The sequence below is a fragment of the Oryx dammah genome, unplaced genomic scaffold (assembly GCF_014754425.2).
Source record: "Oryx dammah isolate SB20612 unplaced genomic scaffold, SCBI_Odam_1.1 HiC_scaffold_11164, whole genome shotgun sequence".
Classification (NCBI taxonomy): Eukaryota; Metazoa; Chordata; class Mammalia; order Artiodactyla; family Bovidae; genus Oryx; species Oryx dammah.
The window spans coordinates 1,324,066-1,346,697 of NW_024080557.1; the positions used below are offsets into that span (position 1 = coordinate 1,324,066).

At 37.6% G+C, this 22,632-nt stretch overlaps 1 protein-coding gene across 3 annotated transcripts in view; it reads right to left on the reverse strand.

Annotated features, from left to right (window-relative positions):
- The window catches only part of LOC120860724 (CUB and sushi domain-containing protein 3), a 1,429,922-nt gene that overhangs the window by 485,017 nt on the left and 922,273 nt on the right, over positions 1-22,632 (reverse strand). For all 3 annotated transcript variants that reach the window (XM_040236474.1, XM_040236473.1, XM_040236472.1), the window contains one exon: positions 1,100-1,238. In XM_040236474.1, the coding sequence (XP_040092408.1) occupies positions 1,100-1,238 (139 nt within the window). The remainder of the gene's footprint in view (positions 1-1,099; positions 1,239-22,632) is intronic.

The window sequence follows — 22,632 nt, forward strand, 5'->3', positions numbered from 1 at the left end:
AAGGCATAGACAGGCATCTATTAGCTAAAGACTAAAGCCTTAGAGGACAACCCTGTTGACACCTTTATCTCAGACTTCTAGCCTTTAGAACTATGATCAAAGACATTTCTGTTATTTAAGCCACTTAATCTATTATATTTTGTTATGGCAGCCTGAGGAAATTAATACAGTCATAATAAAATTGTGTAGGTCATAATAAGGGAGTGTGACCTCATATGAAATGTTTAGTATAATACATCTTTCAAAATAGAATGTTTTCCTCTCAAATTTTTACATTGGCCTGAATAGATTAATTCAATGAAGGTACTCTTTAATTAGGGAAAGATCATGTTATATTTGTAAAATTCAATCATCAGAGCACAATTCTGACAAATATATATATATATATTTACTATAAGACTTACAGGGGTTCCTTCTCTTTCCTTTTTTTTTTGTGTAAAGAAAAGGTTGAAAGATGAGAGGGGTCAAAATGTAATTGAAAAATTATATAGATACTTCTATTTGGATTTGGGAATAGTGATCCAATCATAGACATGAAAATAGAAAATATTATAATCTTATAGGATATAGATTATTTCATCAGTAATACTAATTATCCTGGGTGGGAGTGCACACTTTACTGACAAATTATTAATTCACATGAATTTGACACAGCCATTTTTCTGAAGGCCCTGTAAGTGTAGGTATATGGGTAATGTATGTAAGCAGATGCCTCAGGCTGCAATATGGTAACAATTCAAATGTATTTACAGCATCTTTACCTTTGACAATCTAGCAGAACAGAATCCACAGGGCCTTCAAAATATAGGGCAACTAAATATTAAGTTAAAGGTTATAGATTCATATCTCAGTTGTGTGTGTGTGTGTATGAATAAAAAATCCATCTTATATATCTCATTAGTACTGATAGAGCATTAAGCAAATAGAAAATTAACTTCAGAACAGACTGAAGGCTAAAAGGGGAAAACATTCTGAAAAACTCAAGGCACAACAACTGACTAGTTCAATAAAATTAATCATTAATTTGGTAAGTAAAATAGAGAATGTCAACTATATTTTAGATAATCTGTTTTTTAAGTAGAAAAGTATTTTAAGAAACCTTTCAAATGTAATTTTGATAGAGTGTCCTGGTTCAGCTTCAATCACCCATTCACAATTCAGAGAGTCTTTATAGTATCCAGGCCATCCTGGTGACAGAATCAATCCACTGGGAGCTGAAAAATGGCCACCACATGGAGCTGAAAAATAAAATCAGAGAATAGGTAAAAACAAAATTTTAGAGAGTAAGCTGCAGAAGATATTTTTAGTATTAATTGTATTTATTAAAATTAATCTGGGTATGTACACTGGAGAAGAAAATGGCAACCCACTCCAGTATTCTTGCCTAGAGAATCCTGTGGACAGAGGAGCCTGGTGGTCTGCTGTCCATAGAGTCGCACAGAGTCAGACACAACTGAAGCGACTTAGTGTGCATGTATGTATGTATATACTAAATGCTATTTTAAAACATTTTGGAAGTAAAACATCTAGTCATCTATTATTTAATGATTATTTTCCCTAAAAAAAATTTACTTTTTGAAATAAGGTTTAGTTACACACTCAGCATGTCAGATGAACTCAAATCTCCCAATTATATCCCTTAAATATGCTCTTGTGTCTCCACCATTTTCCCCATTTTCAAATCTTGGGAAAAAAAAATGTTGTTAGTTTTAGTTTACCTCTTTCATTTTCTGATTTATGTATCAAATACTGTTAATTCACACAGAAAACTAGCCAATCTGATCATATGGACCACAGCCTTGTCTAACTCAATGAAACTAAGCCATGCCATGTGGGGCCAAGACAGGAGTGTTATGGTGGAGAGTTCTGACAGCATGTGGTCCACTGGAGAAGGGAATGGCAAACCATTTCAGTATTCTTGCCTTGAGAACCCCATGAACAGTATGAAAAGGCAAAATGACAGGATACTGAAAGGGGAACTCCACGGGTTAGTAGATGCCCAATATGCTACTGGAGATCAGTGGAGAAATAACTCCAGAAAGAATGAAGGGATGGAGTCAAAGCAAAAAAAATATACCCAGTTGTGGATGGGACTGGCAATAGAAGCAAGGTCTGATGCTGTAAAGAGCAATATTGCATAGGAACCTGGAATGTCAGGTCCATGAATCAAGGCAAACAGGAAGGGCTCAAACAGGAGATGGCAAGAGTGAACATCGACATTCTAGGAATCAGCGAACTAAAATGGACTGGAATGGGTGAATTTAACTCAGATGTCCATTATATCTACTACTGTGGGCAGGAATCCCTCAGAAGAAATGGAGTAGCCATCATGGTCAACAAAAGAGTCCGAAATGCAGTACTTGGATGCAATCTCAAAAATGACAGAATGACCTCTGTTCATTTCCATGGCAAACCATTCAATATCACAGTAATCCAAGCCTATGCCCCAACCAGTAACACTGAAGTTGAACGGTTCTATGAAGACCTACAAGACCTTGTAGAACTAACACCCAAAAAAGATGTCCTTTTCATTATAGGGAACTGGAATGCAAAAGAAGGAACTCAAGAAACACCTGGAGTAACAGGCAAATTTGACCTTGGAGTACAGAATGAAGCAGGGCAAAGGCTAATAGAGTTTTGCAAAGAGTACACACTGGTCATAGCAAAAACTCTATTCCAGCAACATAAGAGAAGGCTCTACACATAGACATCACCAAATGGTCAACACTGAAATCAGAATGATTATATTCTTTGCAGGCAAAGATGGAGAGGCTCTATATAGTCAGCAAAACAAGACCAGGAGCTGACTGTGGCTCATATCATGAACTCCTTATTGACAAATTCAGACTGAAATTGAAGAAAGTAGGGAAAACCACTAGACCATTCAGGTATGACCTAAATCAAATCCCATATGATTATACAGTGGAAGTGAGAAATAGATTTAAGGGACTAGATCTGATAGAGTGCCTCATGAACTATGGACCGAGGTTAGTGACACTGTACAGGAGACAGGGATCAGGACAATCCCCATGGAAAAGAAATGCAAAAAAGAAAAATGGCTATCTGAGGAGGCCTTACAAGTAGCTGTGAAAAGAAGAGAAGTGAAAAGGAAAGATACAAGCATCTGAATGAAGAGTTTCAAAGAATACCAAGGAGAGATAAGAAAGCCTTCCTCAGTGATCAATGCAAAGAAACAGAGGGAAACAACAGAATGGGAAAGATCAGAGATCTCTTCAAGAAAATTAGAGATACCAAAGATGGGCTCATGCAAAGATGGGCTCGATAAGGGACAGAAATGGTATGGACCTAACAGGAGTAGAGGATATTAAGAAGAGGTGCCAAGAATACACAGAAGAACTGTACAAAAAAGAGCTGCATGACCCAGATAATCACTATGGTGTAATCACTCACCTAGAGCCAGACATCCGGGAATGTGAAGTCAAATGGGCCTCAGAAAGCATCACTATGAACAAAGCTAGCAGAGGTGATGCAATTCAAGTTGTGTTATTTCAAATCCTGAAAGATGATGCTGTGAAAGTGTTGCACTCAATATGCCAGCAAACTGGGAAAACTCAGCAGTGGCCACGGGACTGGAAAAGGTCAGTTTTCATTCCAATCCCAAAGAAAGGCAATACCAAAGAATGCTCAAACTACTGCACAATTGCACTCATCTCATATGCTAGTAAAGTAATGCTCAAAATTCTCCAAGCCAGGCTTCGGCAATACGTGAACCATTAACTTCCAGATGTCCAAGCTGGTAGGAAAAGGCAGAGGAACCAGAGATCAAATTGCCAGCATCTGCTGGATCATCGAAAAAGCAAGAGAATTCCACAAAAATATCTATTTCTGCTTTATTGACTATGTCAAAGCCTTTGACTGTGTGGATCACAATGAACAGTGGAAAATTCTGAAAGAGATGGGAATACCAGACCACCTAACCTGCCTCTTGAGAAATCTGTATGCAGGTCAGGAAGCAACAATTAGAACTGGACATGGAACAACAGACTGGTTCCAAATAGGAAAAGGAGTACATCAAAGCTATATATTGTCACCCTGCTTATTTAACTTATATGCAGAGTACATCATGAGAAATGCTGGGCTGGAAGAAACACAAGCTGGAATCAAGATTGCCAGGAGAAATATCAATAACCTTAGACATGTAGATGACACCACCCTTATGGCAGAAAGTGAAGAGGAATTAAAAAGCCTCTTGATGAAAGTGAAAAAGGAGAGTGAAAAAGTTAGCTTAAAACTCAACATTCAGAAAACAAAGATCATGGCATCTGGTCCCATCACTTCATGGGAAATAGATGGGGAAACAGTGGAAACAGTGTCAGACTTTGTTTTGGGGGCTCCAAAATCACTGCAGATGGTGATTCCAGCCATGAAATTAAAAGACACTTACTCCTTGGAAGGAAAGTTATGACCAACCTAGATGATAGCATATTCAAAAGCAGAGACATTACTTTGCCAACAAAGTCCATCTAGTCAAGGCTATGGTTTTTCCTGTGGTCATGTATGGATGTGAGCTTTGGACTGTGAAGAAAGCTGAGCACCGAAGAATTGATGCTTTGAACTGTGGTGCTGGAGAAGACTCTTGAGAGTCCCTTGGACTGCAAGGAAATCCAACCAGTCCATTCTAAAGGAGATCAGTCCTGGGTGTTCATTGGAAGGTTGATGCTAAAGCTGAAGCTCCAGTACTTTGGCCACCTCATGTGAAGAGTTGACTCTTTGGAAAAGACCCTGATGCTGGGAGGGATTGGGGGCAGGAGGAGAAGGGGACGACAGAGGATGAGATGGCTGGACGGCATCAGCGACTCAATGGGTGTGAGTTTGAGTAAACTCTGGGAGTTGGTGATGGACAGGTGATGGTGAGGCTTGGTGTGCTGGGATTCATGGGGTCGCAAAGAGTCAGACACGACTGAGTGACTGAACTGAACTGTTAATTCATGTTACACACTGTCTAAAACTTTGATCTTTCTTTTATCAGAGTCCCTATTATAATTTTAGTCCTTCATTGATCAGTTTATTTCCTGATCTCTCATCTGCTAATATCTCTCTTGCTCCAGCCCAGCTGTCAGAATAATGCCCTTCAAATTAGTTTCATGATACCATTTGCTTTTCTAGACAGGTACCTTGATCTCTTTTTCCTTTAACGTAAGATTAAATTCAGCTTATCATTTCAAGAATTTAATCATCTGATTTCTCCTAAACTCACACACAATTGAAATCCCAATGATAGCATTTTAATCCCAGTAGTTACTGATAAGGTATTTTAGTGTAAACACCTCGTTTTGAAGAGAAATAAACCAAGTTGAGAGAACAACTTGTCAAAGTTCATAGGATTTGACAGTCTCAAAAGTATTTTCAAGTCAGCTTTTACAAAACAAGACTTCAAAACCAGCGCTCTCCCATTATTTTCAATATCATTACATGAAATCACCATCCATGGATTTGAAAAGTCCAGAAATTTAGAAGTAGTCATCTTTTATAGTTGAATCTCAAGTCTCCTTCATTGCAGGTAGATTCTTTGTTGTTTCAGCCACCAAGGAAGCCCATTTTCCTTACTATTTAATCCCATATCCAACTCATCCTCAAGTTCATTCTTTTTTTCTCAATGTTTACAGCTGCCAGATTTAGTTTAAATTAACCATAATTTCATATCTGGAGTAAACTCTCTTAACTGACTCTCTTAATTGGTCTTCTCATCTACACTAACTGTCCTCCACACTATGGTCAGAGTAATTTTTTAAACCATAAACATCCTTAAATGGTCTCTTGCTGTGCTGACCAACAGTCCCTGAATGATCTAGCTATTGCCTTAAACTCTAGCCTGTACTTTGAACTTCTCCCCCTGCACTCAGCAGCCCTGATACATTAGCCTGCTTTATATCTTCAGGATGAACACAAAGAGGAGATAAAATGGAACAAAACTATCTGAATTATTAAGAATTATTTGGAATGTCAAATGCATACTATATCAGCTTCAACAAGTTAGAGACCCTTCTCAATGACTTCAGTTCAGTTCAGTTCAGTCACTCAGTCATGTCCGACTCTTTGCAACCCCATGAATCACAGCACGCCAGGCCTCTCTGTCCATCACCAACTCCTTGAGTTCACTCAGACTCACGTCCATCGAGTCAGTGATGCCATCCAGCCATCTCATCCTCTGTCGTCCCCTTGTCCTCCTGCCCCCAATCCCTCCCAGCATCAGAGTCTTTTCCAATGAGTCAACTCTTCACATGAGGTGGCCAAAGTACTCGAGCTTCAGCTTCAGCATCATTCCTTCCAAAGAAATCCCAGGGCTGATCTCCTTCAGAATGGATTGGTTGGATCTCCTTGCAGTCCAAGGGACTCTCAAGAGTCTTCTCCAACACCACAGTTCAAAAGCATCAATTCTTCGGCACTCAGCCTTCTTCACAGTCCAATTCTCACATCCATACATGACCCCAGGGAAAACCATAGCCTTGATTAGATGGACCTTAGTCGGCAAAGTAATGTCTCTGCTTTTCAATATGCTATCTAGTTTGGTCATAACTTTCCTTCCAAGGAGTAAGTGTCTTTTAATTTCATGGCTGCAGTCACCATCTGCAGTGATACTGGAGCCCAAAAAAATAAAGTTTGACACTTTTTCCACTGTTTCCCCATCTACTTCCCATGAAGTGATGGGACTGGTTGCCATGATCTTCGTTTTCTGAATGTTGAGATTTAAGCCAACTTTTTCACTCTCCTCTTTCACTTTCATCAAGAGGCTTTTGAGTTCCTCTTCACTTTCTGCCATAAGGGTGGTGTCATCTGCATATCTGAGGTTATTGATATTTCTCCTGGCAATCTTGATTCCAGCTTGTGTTTCTTCCAGTCCAGCGTTTCTCATGATGTACTCTGCATATAAGTTAAATAAGCAGGGTGACAATATACAGCCTTGACGTACTCCTTTTCCTATTTGGAACCAGTGTGTTGTTCGATGTCCAGTTCTAACTGTTGCTTCCTGACCTACATACAGATTTCTCAAGAGCTAGGTCAGGTGGTCTGGTTTTCCCATCTCAATGACTTAGCATTTTATATTTTTATTTTCTTTAAATATTTCCTTTATAACTCCATCTCATGTGTTTATATTTTTATCTTTGTTGTTTACTTGTTTCTTTCAGTTTTACCTTACAGAATTTGTAAAACCTATTGTTCCAGACACTGTTTTTACACTTTTTCATTCTAAAGTAATTAGAATAACCCAAACAAAATAGGATATGCATAATAAATTGGCCTAAGAATCAAGCATTATTATAAAATGTCCATTTGTGAAAAATATTTTCTACATGAAGTTGCCAAAATTTGTTATTTGTATGAGTAAGAACTTTCATATAAAACTAAATTTTCTTCCTTATTAGACTTTGATTTTGTTTGTTTAAAAGCTTTCACAGGATAGTATTTTCATGAGGATTATTAATCTTCCTTGTAATGATGATCATAATTAGGTTTCCTGTAGGGTTATTATGCATTTCAAAAATAAAATTATGTGCATAACAGTCACTTAAATTGCCATATTTTAAAAGACAGAGGAAAGCATTTTGGTGAGAGAAGATCACTGAAATATGGGATTTCTAATGGATATACCTAATATATCATCAACTCATACTGTTATAGGAAAGTATTTGTACACTTCAGTCTAATCATAATTAAAAGAGGTAATCAGTCATAAAATTAGCAGTTGAGTAATGGGTCACTAACTATTAAAAAGTAGAATACCCAGAAGCATTTTGGTTGGTCCCTCAGTACAAAATGTTAGAGAGGCAGAGTTGTTCGGAAGGAGTATTAAAGCAAAGGAGTAGCATAAATATGTTGTGACTGTATACTGAAAGTATTTTCCCAAATAGTGACCTTGCTACAAAGTGATAATTCCCCTAATTAACATACAACTTATTTCCATAATGCCTGAAAATAAATATGCAGCTATTTAATTTTAAGAAATGCTTACATAGTTAACACCAAAAGCTTGTCTACCTCAAAGTATAATGGTACTATAGTCTTAAGAAAAACTTCTGGAAAAGACAGTATCTTTGACAGAACAAAGGAAACGGAATATATAGAAAAAAGAAAGTAGATCAAGATACAAGGAGTTATTTTCAAGTTCTATTTATTCATTCATCATTTACTCATTTGTATTTCAATCATTCAGCAAACAATTGTGTGTCAGATACATGCCCCTGTGATATTTGGACTACCTCTAAGTTATCAGTTTCCCAGATACCAGGCAATATGTAAGAATATTATTTATGTAACAATATTATTTATGAAATATTTAAAATAATCCAACTGCATATGTACCATTATAGATCAGAACATTGATGTGTACAAAATTTATTTAATTTGCACATCAGCTAGCAAGGATTTGAACAGAGGTAATCTGACACTAGAAATTTCTTTACAAATGTAATTAAGATATTCTCATTCCTTTTCTCACATTTCCCATATGCAAAACACAGAAATGTAAACATAAAAAATAATGTCATAAGTTATAGAAACACTAGTAAAATAATGTTCAAAATTCTCCAAGTCAAGCTTCACCAATACGTGAACTGTGAACTTCCAGATGTTCAAGTTGGTTTTAGAAAAGGCAGAGGAAAAAGAGATCAAATTGCCAACATCCACTGGATAATCAAAAAAGCAAGATAATTCCAGAAAAACATTGATTTCTGCTTTAATGATTATGCCAAAGCCTTTGACCATGTGGATCACAATAAAATGTGGAAAATTCTGAAAGAGATGGGAATACCAGACCACCTGACTTGCCTCTTGAAAAACCTGTATGCAGGTCAGGAAGCAACAGTTAGAACTGGACATGGAACAACAGACTGGTTCCAAATAGGAAAAGAAGTACATCAAAGCTGTATATTGTCACCCTGCTTATTTAACTTATATGCAGAGTACATCATGAGAAACGCTGGGCTGGAAGAAGCACAAGCTGGAATCAAGATTCCCGGGAGAAATATCAAAAACCTCAGATAGGCAGATGACACCACCCTTATGACAGAAAGTGAAAAGGAACTAAAGAGCCTCTTGATGAAAGTGAAAGAGGAGAGTGAAAAAAGTTGCTTAAAGCTCAACATTCAGAAAATGAAGATCATGGAATCTGGTCCCATTACTTCATGGCAAATAGAAGGAGAAACAGTGGAAACAGTGTCAGACTTTGTTTTGGGGGGCTCCAAAATCACTGCAGATGGTGATTGAAGCCATGAAATTAAAAGATGTTTACTCCTTGGAAGGAAAGTTATGACCAACCTAAATAGCATATTAAAATACAGAGACATTTCTTTGCCAACAAAGGTCCATCTAGTCAAGGCTATTGTTTTTCCAGTAGTCATGTATGGATGTGAGAGTTGGACTATAAAGAAAGCTGAGCACCAAAGAATTGACGGTTTTGAATTGTGGTGTCGAAGACTCCTGACAGTCCCTTGGACTGCCAGGAGATCCAACTAGTCCATCCTAAAGGAGATCAGTCCTGGGTGTTCATTGGAAGGTCTGATGTTGAAGCTGAAACTCCAATACTTTGACCACCTGATGTGAAGAGCTGACCCATTTGAAAATACCCTGATGCTGGGAAAGACTGAGGGCAGGAGGACATGGATGATAGAGGATGAGATGGCTGGATGGCATCACCGACTCAATGGCCATGAGTCTGGTTTGGCTCCAGGAGTTGGTGTTGGACAGGGAGGCCTGGAGTGCTGTGGTTCATCGGGTCACGAAGAGTCGGACACAACTGAGTGAGTGAACTGAACTGAAGTCATATAAGAAAGATATACCCATGGACAAGGGGTCTGGAAGAGGGCATGAATTAAGGCTTCATAGAAGAGACTCCATTTAACTTGAGTCTTCAAGGATAAGTCAGAGTTCACTAAGAGACAGACAGAGGATACTGTAAATGGAAGAAACAGCACATGCTTAAAAGTAGAAGGCTGAATTAGCATATAGCATATATATATATATATTAGGGAACCAAGAAGTGATGATAGATGAAGGAAAAACAGTAGAAAAGGGATAAGTTACATTAAGGAAAATGAAAATAGTCAATTGAAAAATTTTTTAAAAGCTACATATACATGTATAGATAAAAAAAAAAATACAATTTTCATTTAAATGGAAGCTACAGGGATAATGGATTAGGAACAGTGCACCTGGAGTTGGTGAGATCAATTAGGAAACTGTTACAATCATCTGCGAAGGCATAATCAGGTTCCGATTTGTGGTTTTAACTGGAAAGGGTTGAATATGAGAGATATTTAGAAGGCATATTCTAAAGCATTTACTGATTCCATGCAATGAGTGAGCAAGATAAAAGAGTTGGGCTAAGATAAATTGGTTATTGGGCCCCTGTCATGAACTACATTATAGAAGATAATTCCATTTGCTAAAATAGGAAACACAAAACAAAAGGAGTTTTACGTGGAAAGATAATAAGATTCACTACTGAGGCAAAAAGGACTGTGAAATACAATAAAAACAAGAGAAAATAGAATCTGGAGTTCTCAGTTATATGTGTCATTTTCAACATAGGTTGATGTTAAAGTTTCAATGTAAGCAGAAGATTAAGGTGAAATCTTAGAAAAGAAAATAAAACAGATTTAAGATGTAACCTTTGAAAAAAGTTTAGTTTAATAAAAAAAATATAAGTAGGTGTTGTTATGTATTATAACACTACAGTGGGGTGAGGCTAGGATGAACTCTTTCTATTTAGGTTTTCCTCTCTCCTAACTATGTGTGAATTGGATGACTGTAGCTGATAAAATAAATAAATATCCAAATTTTAGTAAGTTAACAGAATAATTTCTCACTTGACCAAAATGGCTTTCAGTTTGACTAAACTTTAAACAGGCTTCTTAAAGACTCTGGACCCCCTTACTCAACTTTCTCCATTAATTTTCAATTAGCTGATCTCAGTCCTTAACAATCTTCCCTCAGTGCATTTGCGTTTTATCTATCCTCCCCACTGCAACCATCTCGAATAAAATCTTCCTTGCCTGTTTAACTCTGGCAAAAATGTTCCTTGGCATAATCATGTACCAATACAATGAAGTGTACCTGTCAGCAGAACAGCTTTCCTCCTAGTCTCTCAAGACCCAGAATGACAAAGCCTCTGTCATTTTCAGTATGCCATTTCCTAGATTGCTATGGAGGCCATTTCCATTGCAGCTGACAGGAAACAGAGCATGGAGGGCCACTCTGCATATGCTTTGTATGGATCATAGCTTGGAAGTTATTTATATTACTTCTGCTTACTCAGTTGACATACCTAGCTACAAAGGAGGCTGTAACATGAAGTCCCTCAGTTGGGTAGCTATTTCCTACCTACAACTCTGTATAATGAATGGGGTAACAGCTTAAAGGTAAACAGATAGCCTTTTCTGCTATACCAACCATTATGTGGTATAATGGTCATAATGCTTTCCACTTTAGCATATGTTTTCATATACATACCTTACTTATTTTAATAACCCTGCATGCATGCAGTCGCTTCAGTTGGCCAACTCTTTGCCACCCTATGGACTATAGCCTGCCAGGCTTCTCTATCCAAGGGATTCTCCAGGCAAGAATTCTGGAGTGAGTTGCCATGCCCTCCTCCAGAGGATCTTCCTGATGCACGGATGGAACCCATGTCTCCTGCCTTGATAGGTGGGTCCTTTACCACTAGGGCCACCTGGGAAACCTCTTTTAATAATCAAGTAGCATAAAAATGCTGGTTTCTTTCTTATATCAGTTTTGTACGTAAGAAAAAAAAATCATCAAACATATGACTTGATGAGAAACACAGATCTAGGTAGTGAAAAGGGAAAATTCAAATTCCAAGTTAGTAACTACTTCCATGATAGATGTATTGGATTAATTTTCTAAGAAAGACATTTGTTTAAGCATACCTATTCTCCTTAAAATAGGTTTAGTGAAGACAGAAATGAATGGTTAGGGGGATAAAACAAAGTAACTCAATTTTAATGTAAATCTGAGATTCTAACCACACAATTTTAAGTGCTTCCCTGATATTAATTTATTATTTCTGTATTTATTTATTCTGAACAAACATTTATTTAGCTTTTGCTATATATAAGATACTATGCTGCTGCTGCTGCTGCTGCATCGTTTCAGTAGTGTCCAACTCTGTGCGACCCCATAGACGGAAGCCCACCAGGCTCCCCCATCCCTGGGATTCTCCAGGCAAGAACACTAGAGTGGGTTGCCATTTCCTTCTCCAATGCATGAAAGTGAAAAGTGAAAGGGAAGTTGCTCAGTTGTGTCCAACTGTTAGCGACCCCATGGACTACAGCCACCAGGCTCCTCTGCCCATGGGATTTTCCAGGCAAGAGTACTGGAGTGGGGTGCCATTGCCTTCTCCAAAGATATTATGCTAGGTGATACAATTTTTTAAAATTTATGTGACATTATATTTCACTTCATGAAACACACAGTTTATACAAGGAAGACATTCATAGCTAACATGTAGAGTAAGTGTATGTTTGAGCTAGATAGGCTAGAAATGTGGGGAAGAGACAGGTAAAATCTCAAGGGCATTAGAAAAGAGTTCTTGAAGGAGATTTTGTCAGAGGTGAATTCTATTAAAAGAGAAAAAAAATGAATAGAAGATGGGGGTTATGGAGGGAAGACAGAAAGACCAGAGAAAGGAAGTGAGAAATACTGAAAACAAGCAGAACCCTGGACAGCCTTCTCAGGTACATGCATCCCATTTCTTGTTTTTAGAAAATACAAGCAAAAAACAAACAAACAAAAAAAGCTTCAGCCTCCTAGACCTTTCCTGAGTCCCAAAGAGCAAATTTAAAATTTATTGCTCAGGGAAGTGAGGGGATACAGTATATCTTTTAGAGTTCCTCTACAAGAACTAAGGTCCTTCGTAGCAGGAGGACAGTAACTTCAGGCTGAACACAAGATTCCTGAAAGACCACTCTGTTACCTCACCACCAACCAATCAGAAGAAAGTCACTGACCCTACATCCCTCACTTCAAATTCTGTATCTAGAAACTCTTCTCTGGGACTTCTCTGGTGGCACAATGACTAAGAATCTGCCTGCCAATGTAGGGGCCATGGGTTCAATCCCTGGTCCTAGAAGATTCCACATGCTTCATGCAGAGGAACTAAACCCATGTGCCACAACCACATGTGCCTAGAGCCTGTGTTCCACAACAAGAGAAGCTACCACAATGAGAAGCTCCTGTACCACAACAAACAGTATCCCCCACTTGCTACAACTAGAGAAAACCCACGTAAAACAACAAAACTCAGCACAGCCAAAACTTAATTAATTAATTAAAAACAGAACAAAAAAACAACAAGTTGAGCCACCAAGGAAGCCCAGACATCTAGAGATGAGTTTATATTAAAAACTTATTAAAACACAGATTTAGTAATTATAACGTAGGAACCAGAAATCTGCATTGTTAACAAAATCCACACTCTATTCCAATCCCTCAGGTCATTTTACAACTCTTGGCTCACAGACCATGGTGACAAAATCTAAGAGAATATAGCTAATCTGTAGCTCCAAGATTCTCCTGGATAAACACTCAGGTTCCTGGCATAAAAAGGTAATTTCCATCTATTAGTGAAATACAGATTACCACCTCTAATCCCCCTCCCCACTTTAAACAATGAAAGCAAAGCATAAATGATAGACAAAATTCATTTATCCTGTTTAATTTTTCTAAGGCCTGAAGAAAGTCTGTTATAAATAATTCTTGCTGGAATACTGACTCATTTCTGTGTTGCTTTAAGTAGAATGGACAAATTCAAGATACCCAATATACTTTAAGATATAAAAGAGTCAGAAATGTTTCAGACTGTATTCAGATAAACATCTTTTGAATAAAAATGCTACAGAATCTTGGTGTTCTTTCATTTTAGAAATGACAGGTGCTCAGAAGAGGATTAAGGACCTGAAGACGGATTAGGTTTTGATCTCAGGGATTATAAAAAAGGAGGGTTCCATTTCCTTCCTTTTTTTTTTTTTAAAGTTGCTTCATAGTGCATAATTGATTCAATCGACATACGTTTGACCAAACTCCAGGAAATAGTGAAGGACAGGGAAGCCTGACATGCTGCAGTTCATGGGGTCGCAAAGAGCTGGCCATGACTGAGCGACTGAACAAGAACAAGAACAACAAAGTAACCACCTGTTCTGTCCTCAGCATACTGGATGATGCTTCAAGGAAAATTATGGGAAACAATTTGCATCTCTATCTTGGGTAAAAAGAGAAAGCCAGAAATATAGATATTAAAGTGCCAGGAATGCAAAAAAGCAATCCTAGCTCTGAACCTCTTTTCGTTTCTATAACAACTTCTACTCTTCTCTTGCCCACTCTATAGAAATTAGGCACCAACTCCTGAAGATTGCTATTAAATTAGTTTTCCCTATGGTAGTCCTCTAGGAATTTAATACTACCTTAATATGTAACTAAAAGAGGAGTCTATTGTTAGATATGAATAGGCAAACATGTGTGAATATACATTCTTTCTATGAGAACCACAAATATATTCTGGTTTATGTGTCAGATTGTTACTGTAATTGCTCTCTCAAATTAACTACCTCCAGAGAGTGAAACATCTGTGAATGAGAAGGATTTCCTTTCTTTTGAGGCTAACGGAGACTCAAGAAAAAAATCCCTTATTCTCAAAGGGTAAGTTCATTGGCAAGCAAGTCCAGTCTTGCTGTCAAACAGTTTTCCCAGGGACTCTAGTCCCATCCTATTCACTAAAGGAATTCTCTCAGACATCCCACTATGGGTAGGAAGCCACAGTTCTTCAGGGAGTTCTCCACTGAGAACAATGAAGTTCTGGCTTGAATAAGCATTTTATGGAGTATCATGAAAGTCGTGGAAGACAAACAGAAATTTCTTCCTTTCTTTCTTTTATCCTTAAATATAGCCTTCAAACATGCACTGATAAATCTTACTCTCCTTAAAGAAATGTTGGGTGCAGCCTCTAAAATTCTCATCACTTTCAATATTAAAAACACTTAGTCCAAATTAATTTAAAATTCTTATTTCTTCCACCCACCCACCCAAAGTGCATCTGTGACCACGTTGGAGGATGGAGGGGGGATGCTGATAAGGCACCAGAGGTTGGTGACTCAGTCCTTCACGCATGTCAGCAGCGGGAAAAGAGAAGACGCTCTCCCTTCCTATGAGGAGATAAAGGAAAAGCTGAACAACCGTGGACTCTAACAATGTAATTAGATACACAGACATTAACAGACAGATAGATATCTCCATCTCTCTTACTTTTCTTTTGTTGCTTATATAAATTGGTAGTGGGATAGCTGAGTTATGAGAAATAAGTTAAGAGAAATAAGTCAGAATCCACTTAGTAAACCACAAAGGAGGTATCTGAACCTCAGGTTTTATGGAGGGGGATACTAAAAAATCTTTTTCCTTAGCGGGTATGGTATAGGTTGCCAGTCCCAAAGTAACAGGAAATTTTGCCTGAAAATACTGTTAGTCATACATTTTGCTTCTACTGTTTTTCTTCTCAGGGAGGCCAAAATGATAATAATACTAGAAATTATGACGAGTCTTCACAAGGAAGTGACAACTTTTCTTTCAGTTAGTCTTAACTCAGCATCCTGAATTAAATAAAATGCTTTGAGCCAATAGCATTCATCTGACTCTTCCAATGTATTTTATTAAATGTAATCCTCTTTATCTATAATGTAGTTCAATGAATGTATTACATCCTAATTATATTCAAGAACATGACCACGTAATCCAGAAGGCCAATATTCCATTTCCATTTTTGTTGAAGGGATTGCTTTATATCAAAGTGGGTGTTGCTATCTACAGTCAAGCAGTGCATGGGGGACAAACAGCCAGGTAAAAAGAGGGAGAGAAGCAGAGAGTATATAAGTATTAGTCTTAGAGGAGAAATAACTATGAAGAAACTAATAGGTGGGCAGAGGTAAGCTCAATAACAGATGATTCCTACAGAACTGAATAGGAGTGAGAGCAGAAGCAGTGAGACTAATCAGACGGCTGTTGCCGTAATCTAGGTCATAGACGATGGTTGCTCAAACCAGTGTCAGCAGTTAAGGAAGTAACACGCAGATGGGTTTTGAAACTAAGTATTCAAAGTAGAGCTTAACATATTTTTCTGATGGATTGTGTACAGTTATGACAGAAAGAAAGGAGTCAGAAATTACTCCTAAGAGTTTTTGCTAGAATTACTGGAAGAATGGATGAGCTATTAATGATGATGGTGAAAGTCTGTGACAGTATCAGATTTGGAATGACCAGGGAATCTGATTAGTTTTGGACAGGCTAAGTTTGAGATGCCTATTAAACATCTAAGCAGAGATATTGAGGAGGAAGCTGAATAGATGACTCCAGACTTCAGACAGAGAAATAGGCTGGAGATGGAAATTTGAGAGCCTTTAACACAGAGATGTTATTTAAGGATGGAGACTGGGTGGAAATTATGAATAGAGTGAGTGGAAATAAACAGAAGAAAATATTCAAGACCAAGCTCTAGGACATAAACAGAGATTACAGACATGAGGAGAAACCAAGAAGAGAGACTAAAATGATCTTGAGTAGCATGCTTTTTAAAATGAAATGTAATAAGGTATATAATTTCTAGATTAGTCCAACTTTTTTCATGAACAGTTAAATAATTTTATAGTTTTAAACTATCAAGTAACATTTGATTTTAAAATGTAAATAACATGTGTTTCAGATTTTAGAAAAATTATGAATACATTTTAACAGAAATCTCGTTTTTGGTCTGCAAATAAACTATTCTCATTCTTCAGTCTGAATGAGTACAGTTCAGTAGCATTTTTTAAATGACATTCATCAGTGAATAATAAATCCTTATACTCAAGAAAAGTTTCCTTCTATGACTACAACAGAGATAGAAGATAATTTATGTCCAACTGTCTTACAGAAAACTCTAGATGACTTAGTGCTCACTGTTTGACACCTAGGAAGAGAACTTTCTCGTTTGATTCTAAATCTCAAGGCATGGTATCTCTTTCAAGGTTTTTGAAATTCATTGGCTGGTTTATTACTGGCAAATATAGAAGCAGGTAGTTATAAAGTAGAAATGCAAGTTAGAAAGTAGTTTGAAAAGACAGGTCAAAAATTTGATTTCTTTTTTTTAAACAAAATGCATAATTTCTAAAATTGTATTTACCAAGCTTCTGTGGAAAAGAATTTTAATTGAAAACCATTAGAATAGGATGAACTTGTCTTTCCTGGGGGCAGAGTACATTGGAGTTAATAGGTAGGTCTTGGCTAATCTTAGGGTTAAGTATTGAGGAGAAGGGCCTAAAATATGTGAGCAAGAGCATGGGGCTGAGAAAAGGAAAACTGGAAGAAAGAGAAGAACAGCTTAATGATGAGAGAAATGTATGTGTAGTCATCAGAGGAAAAAAATGATCACAACAAAGATGGTGTTGATTTTTATAAGTAACAACTACCTTGGATGGGAGATGGGGGAAAATATAGCTTAGAAAAATACTTGGGATGCTTTATAGTTACTGCATTGTTTAAAACCTTTGCATCCCAGCTCAAAGAAAATCAAGGTAAAAATTCTATCTTCTTTACTGCTTCTTGAATCTGGTTCAGTTCTTGAGTCAGCCTGAATCAAATTAAGCCACACAATTGAGCCACAATAGCAGCTATGATGGTGTAGTCAGTCACCTAGAATCAGACATTCTGGAGTGTGAAGTCAAGCAGGCCTGAAGAAGCATTACTCAAACAAAGCTAGTGGAGGTAATGGAATTCAGGCTGAGCTATTTCAAATCCTAAAAGATGCTCTTAAAGCATATATACTAGCAAATTTGGAAAACTCATCAGTGGCTAAGGACTGGAAAAAGTCAGTTTTCATTTCAATCCCAAAGAAGAGGAATTTCAAAGAATGTTCAAACTACCTCACATTGCACTCATTTCACATGCTAGAGATCAGTCCTGGATGTTCTTTGGAAGGACTGATGCTAAAGCTGAAACTCCAATACTTTGGCCACCTCATGTGAAGAGTTGACTCATTGGAAAAGACTCTGATGCTGGGAGGGATTGGGGGCAGGAGGAGAAGGGGACAACAGAGGACGAGATGGCTGGATGGCATCACCAACTCAATGGACATGAGTTTGAGTGAACTCCGGGAGTTGGTGATGGACAGGGAGGCCTGGTGTGCTGCAATTCATGGGGTCTCAAAGAGTCGGACACAACTGAGAAACTGAACTGAACTGAAGATAATGCTCGAAATCCTTCAAGTTAGGCTTCAAGAATAGGTGAACCAAGAACTTCCATATATACAAACTAGATTTAGAAAAGGCAGAGGAACCAGAGATCAAATTGCCAATATCCAATGGATCATAGAAAAGCAAGAGAATTCCAGAAAAACATCTACGTCTACTTCACTGACTACACTAAAGATTTTGACTGTGTGGATCATGACAAACTGGAAAATTTTTCAAGAGGTGGGAATACTAGACCATCTTACCTGCCTCTGGAGAAACCCATATGCAGGTCAAGAAGCAATAGTTAGAACCAGACATGAAACAGACTGGTTCTAAACTGGGAAAGGAGTATAACAAGGCTGCATATTGTCACCCTGCTTATTTAACTTACAGGCAGAGCACATCATGGGAAATGCCAGACTAGATGAATCACAAGCTGGAATCAAGACTGCAGGGAGAAATATCAACAACCTCAGATATGCAGATGATACCACTTTAATGGTAGACAGTAAAGAGGAACTAAAGAGCCTCCTGATGAATGTCAAAGAGGAGAGTGAAAAGGCTGGTTTAAAACTCAACATTCAAAAATTAAGATCATGGCATCTGGTCCCATCACTTCATGGCAGACAGATGGGGAAAAAAAGGGAAACTGACAGTTTTTATTTTCTTGGGCTCCAAAATCACTGCAGACAGTGACTGCAGCCTGAAATTAAAAGATATTTGCTCCTTGGAAGAAAAGCTATGACAAATCTAGACAGTGTATTAAAAAACCAGAGACATCACTTTGCTGACAAAGGTGCATCTACTCAAAGTTATAGTTTTTTCAGTAGTCACGTACTGATGTGAGAGTTGAACCATAAAGGTCTGAGTGCTGAAGAATTAATGCTTTTGAACTGTGGTGCTACAGAAAACTCTTGAGAGTCCCTTGAACAGCAAGGAGATCAAACTAGTCAATCTTAAAGGAGTCAACTCTGAATATTCATTGGAAGGACTAATGCTGAAGCTGAAGTTCCAATACTTTGGCCATCTGATGCAAAGAGCTGACTCACTAGAAAAGACCCTGATGCTGGGAAAGATTGAGGGCATGAGGAGAAGGCAGTGACAGAGGATGAAATGGTCGGATGGCATCACTGACTCAATGGACATAAGTTTGAGTAAGCTCCTGGAGATGGTGAAGGATGGTGAAGTCTGGTGTGCTGCTATCCATGAGGTTGCAAAGAGTTGGACATGGCTGAGTAATGGAACAATACCACCAATTGATGCATCTATGGCAAACTCTTTATAATCTGTCATCTCTATGCCCAGGTCTCCAATTTGGAGGAAAATAGAGGGGTATAGTTAATGTCTGTGTATACAAACAATGAATTTCCAAGCCTTCACAGTTACAATGCTATGAATGCATTTTCTGAAAATTAGGTAGTGAAGGACAGGAAACTCTGGCAGGCTGCAGTCCATGGGGTTGCAAAAAGTCAGACATGACTGAATAACACCACCAACAACAAGCAGCTAAATTATTAGAAAAACTGCAGTGCTAGATGGCAAAAAAGAATCAAATATAAGCAGAATGTCAGTGCAAAGTCAAAAGGACAGTGTAGACTGAGGTTGAAATTACCCCTCTGGGGGAAAATGCGCAATTCTGGATAGGATGTTCCAGCTGGACTCTAGGTGCCAGAGGATTGGACCTGAAAAAATTCACTGATTTACACAAATTCACAAAAATGAGGAACTCAGAAAGCATTTTTTAAAAATAACTATCTGGAACATTGTTCATAGGTAAGAACACCCAGTTTCCTGGGACATTTGTGTGTTTTCTCAAAAGGGAGGGGAGGTTGATTATATGACTTCTAACCTGTTCCACCAGCCTGACATACTCCCCAAAGGACTGGTTGCTGCTGTGGAATTTCCAATTAAAGTGCCTTAGTAACCATTAGTTCAAGCCATTTATCTCTTGGAATATGCTCTTTCAAATGTGCATGAAGAGACTGTATGTGCTAATGGGAATATCGTTATCAGCTGTTAATGATATTCTTGCATTCTTGTTTATTATTGTTGTTAGAGAAATGTTTATTAGCAAACATATCTCTATAAAAAGTGAGAAATAATACCTCATCCTTAAAAGGACAGACTGTTTTATTAAGCCCACCTAATTTATGTCTGTTATTGTGTTGCTTTTGTAAGCACTGAGGTTATGACATGGAGTGTTTGCTGCTATTAGTGAACTCAGATCCATCAAAACCTCCACCTAATGGCACTTGGCTTCAGCTCACTAGAGGGCATAAATATCAAGATGAATTTGAATTGAGTGCAAGTGTTGGAACAATATGTTCTGGATATGCAGTAAACTCATAGAAATATTTACAACAAGACATAGCAAGGAAGAGGGATGAACGATATGGGCATCAGGAACACACTTTTTAAGGAATATTTCTCTATAGAAAATCATGAAAATCCCTGTGTCAACCCATTACAGGAGACCTATGATAACCATTCATCATGGCTCTAGGATGTATCTGTGAAGGAGACTCCATGCAGAGATTGGCCCTAGATAAAGCCAGTTTTATTCAGGTTACTGTCTAGGTGTGAGTGAAAGAGTCATTGATTGTTACTAAATTGAGTTAGGCAGACGGTTTGTGAAATTCAAAGTGAATAATTCCAATGCTAATTATAAAAATTAATGTGTTCTGTTTTCCATCAGCAAAACTGAGTGATCACAAGGTTTTATAAAGCATCTAATCCTTCTTCCTCATGAGGAAATTTGATCATTCCATTCTAGAGAAAAAAGTTCAAAATTTTAAAAAGATAGCCTAAATCTATCCCTAGCTAATGCATCAGGGTTGAACTTTAGGTCAATGAATAAAATGTATAACCCCATTCTGTTAACAATTACATTTAAGCTATTTGAAATAAATCTTAGTTCATCTATGGGATCATAGAACTGCAATATATTATGATTTCATCTCTCCCTTTGGGTTTGAACAATCCTTATTCAAGGCCTGTGGCAGATAAAAGGTTTCTTTTCTTCTTAAAGATGTTCCACAGTTTTAGGATTGAAGACTGGTTGACATGGGTGGATCATTAATTTGCCAATAATGCCTAAATTTCTATACAATTGTGATAGAGAGGAGTTGGGTGGAGAGAGCAATCTTTAAGTGAATTGAAGCCCTGGATTTTTTTATCAAAACATTTTATAGTGACCTCCTTTGCTCTATAAATTCTGATGAAAACAAATAATTTTCTATTTTCTAATTTTAACACATAGAAATCCATTGTTGTTTTTCAGTTGCTAAATTGTGTCTATTTAGTGACCACATGGACTGTGGGCCACCAGGCTCTACTGTCCTTGGGATTTCCTGGGCAAAAATACTGGAGTAGGTTGCCATTTCCTTCCCTACAGGATCTTCCCAACCCAGGGATTGAACCCACATCTCCTGCATTGGCAGGATGAGTTCTTTATCACTCAGCAACCAAGGAAGCCCATAGAAATCCATACACATTAGCAACTTTTCACAATGCATTTGATTTTGTAGTTCTTTGTGTTTAGAAAATTAATTGTAAGAGAAGGTTATTTCTATTAATTACAATACATAAACATGTACATATTTAATCTATATAAAATATTTAAGACAATGATAATTTAAAAAACAGCTAAAATATTAAGTATATATTAGAAACTGTGAGAGAGTCCCAGAGGATAAACTATAATAATAATAAGCAAAACTTTTTTTGTCAAAATATGAAAGGCTAAAGAACAAAGACTATAGGCAGAGAAGGCTCTCAGACATATTTCTTTGTGAGAATTAGAGTGGCTGTGTGGACACTTGGGGAATGGGGGAGGAAGAGTTGCACTTAAAAAATATATATATATATATATATACACACACACAGAAAGAAAGACAGGAGAGAAGAATGAACTTAGAAAAAGAAAAAAAGAAAAAAAGCTTTCCTCAGCTAATCTCAGGCTTGTTTTGTTAGTACCTAAATAGAGTTCTGGAAAAACTAAAGGAAATCTTTAGAAACCTTAATTAGAGTCTTAAAATGAAACCCACCATAGTTAGCTACACAGGAACTGACAGTAGTCTGTTTTATCCAGTGGAAACTGGCTCAAAACATAGCCTGGGATATGGCAGGTAATCTGGCAAGTGCCAGGGTAAGACTGCTTCTAGCCCACTATCATTCTGCCCTCCCTGGCTCCAGTCTTATCCTTAGTGATGCTCCCACTTAGTGTGGGATCCAGAAATTGGCAGGTGAGTCAACTGCATGTAATTTTACTCACATATGCAGAAAAAATATTCTTCTCCTTTGAAAAATTTATAAAGTTCTCCTTAGGAATCTGAGACCCTGTTGGCCTGTGCCAAATGAGAATTCTGAATATTTTGTTTCACTTATTTTTAAAAGTTAAATA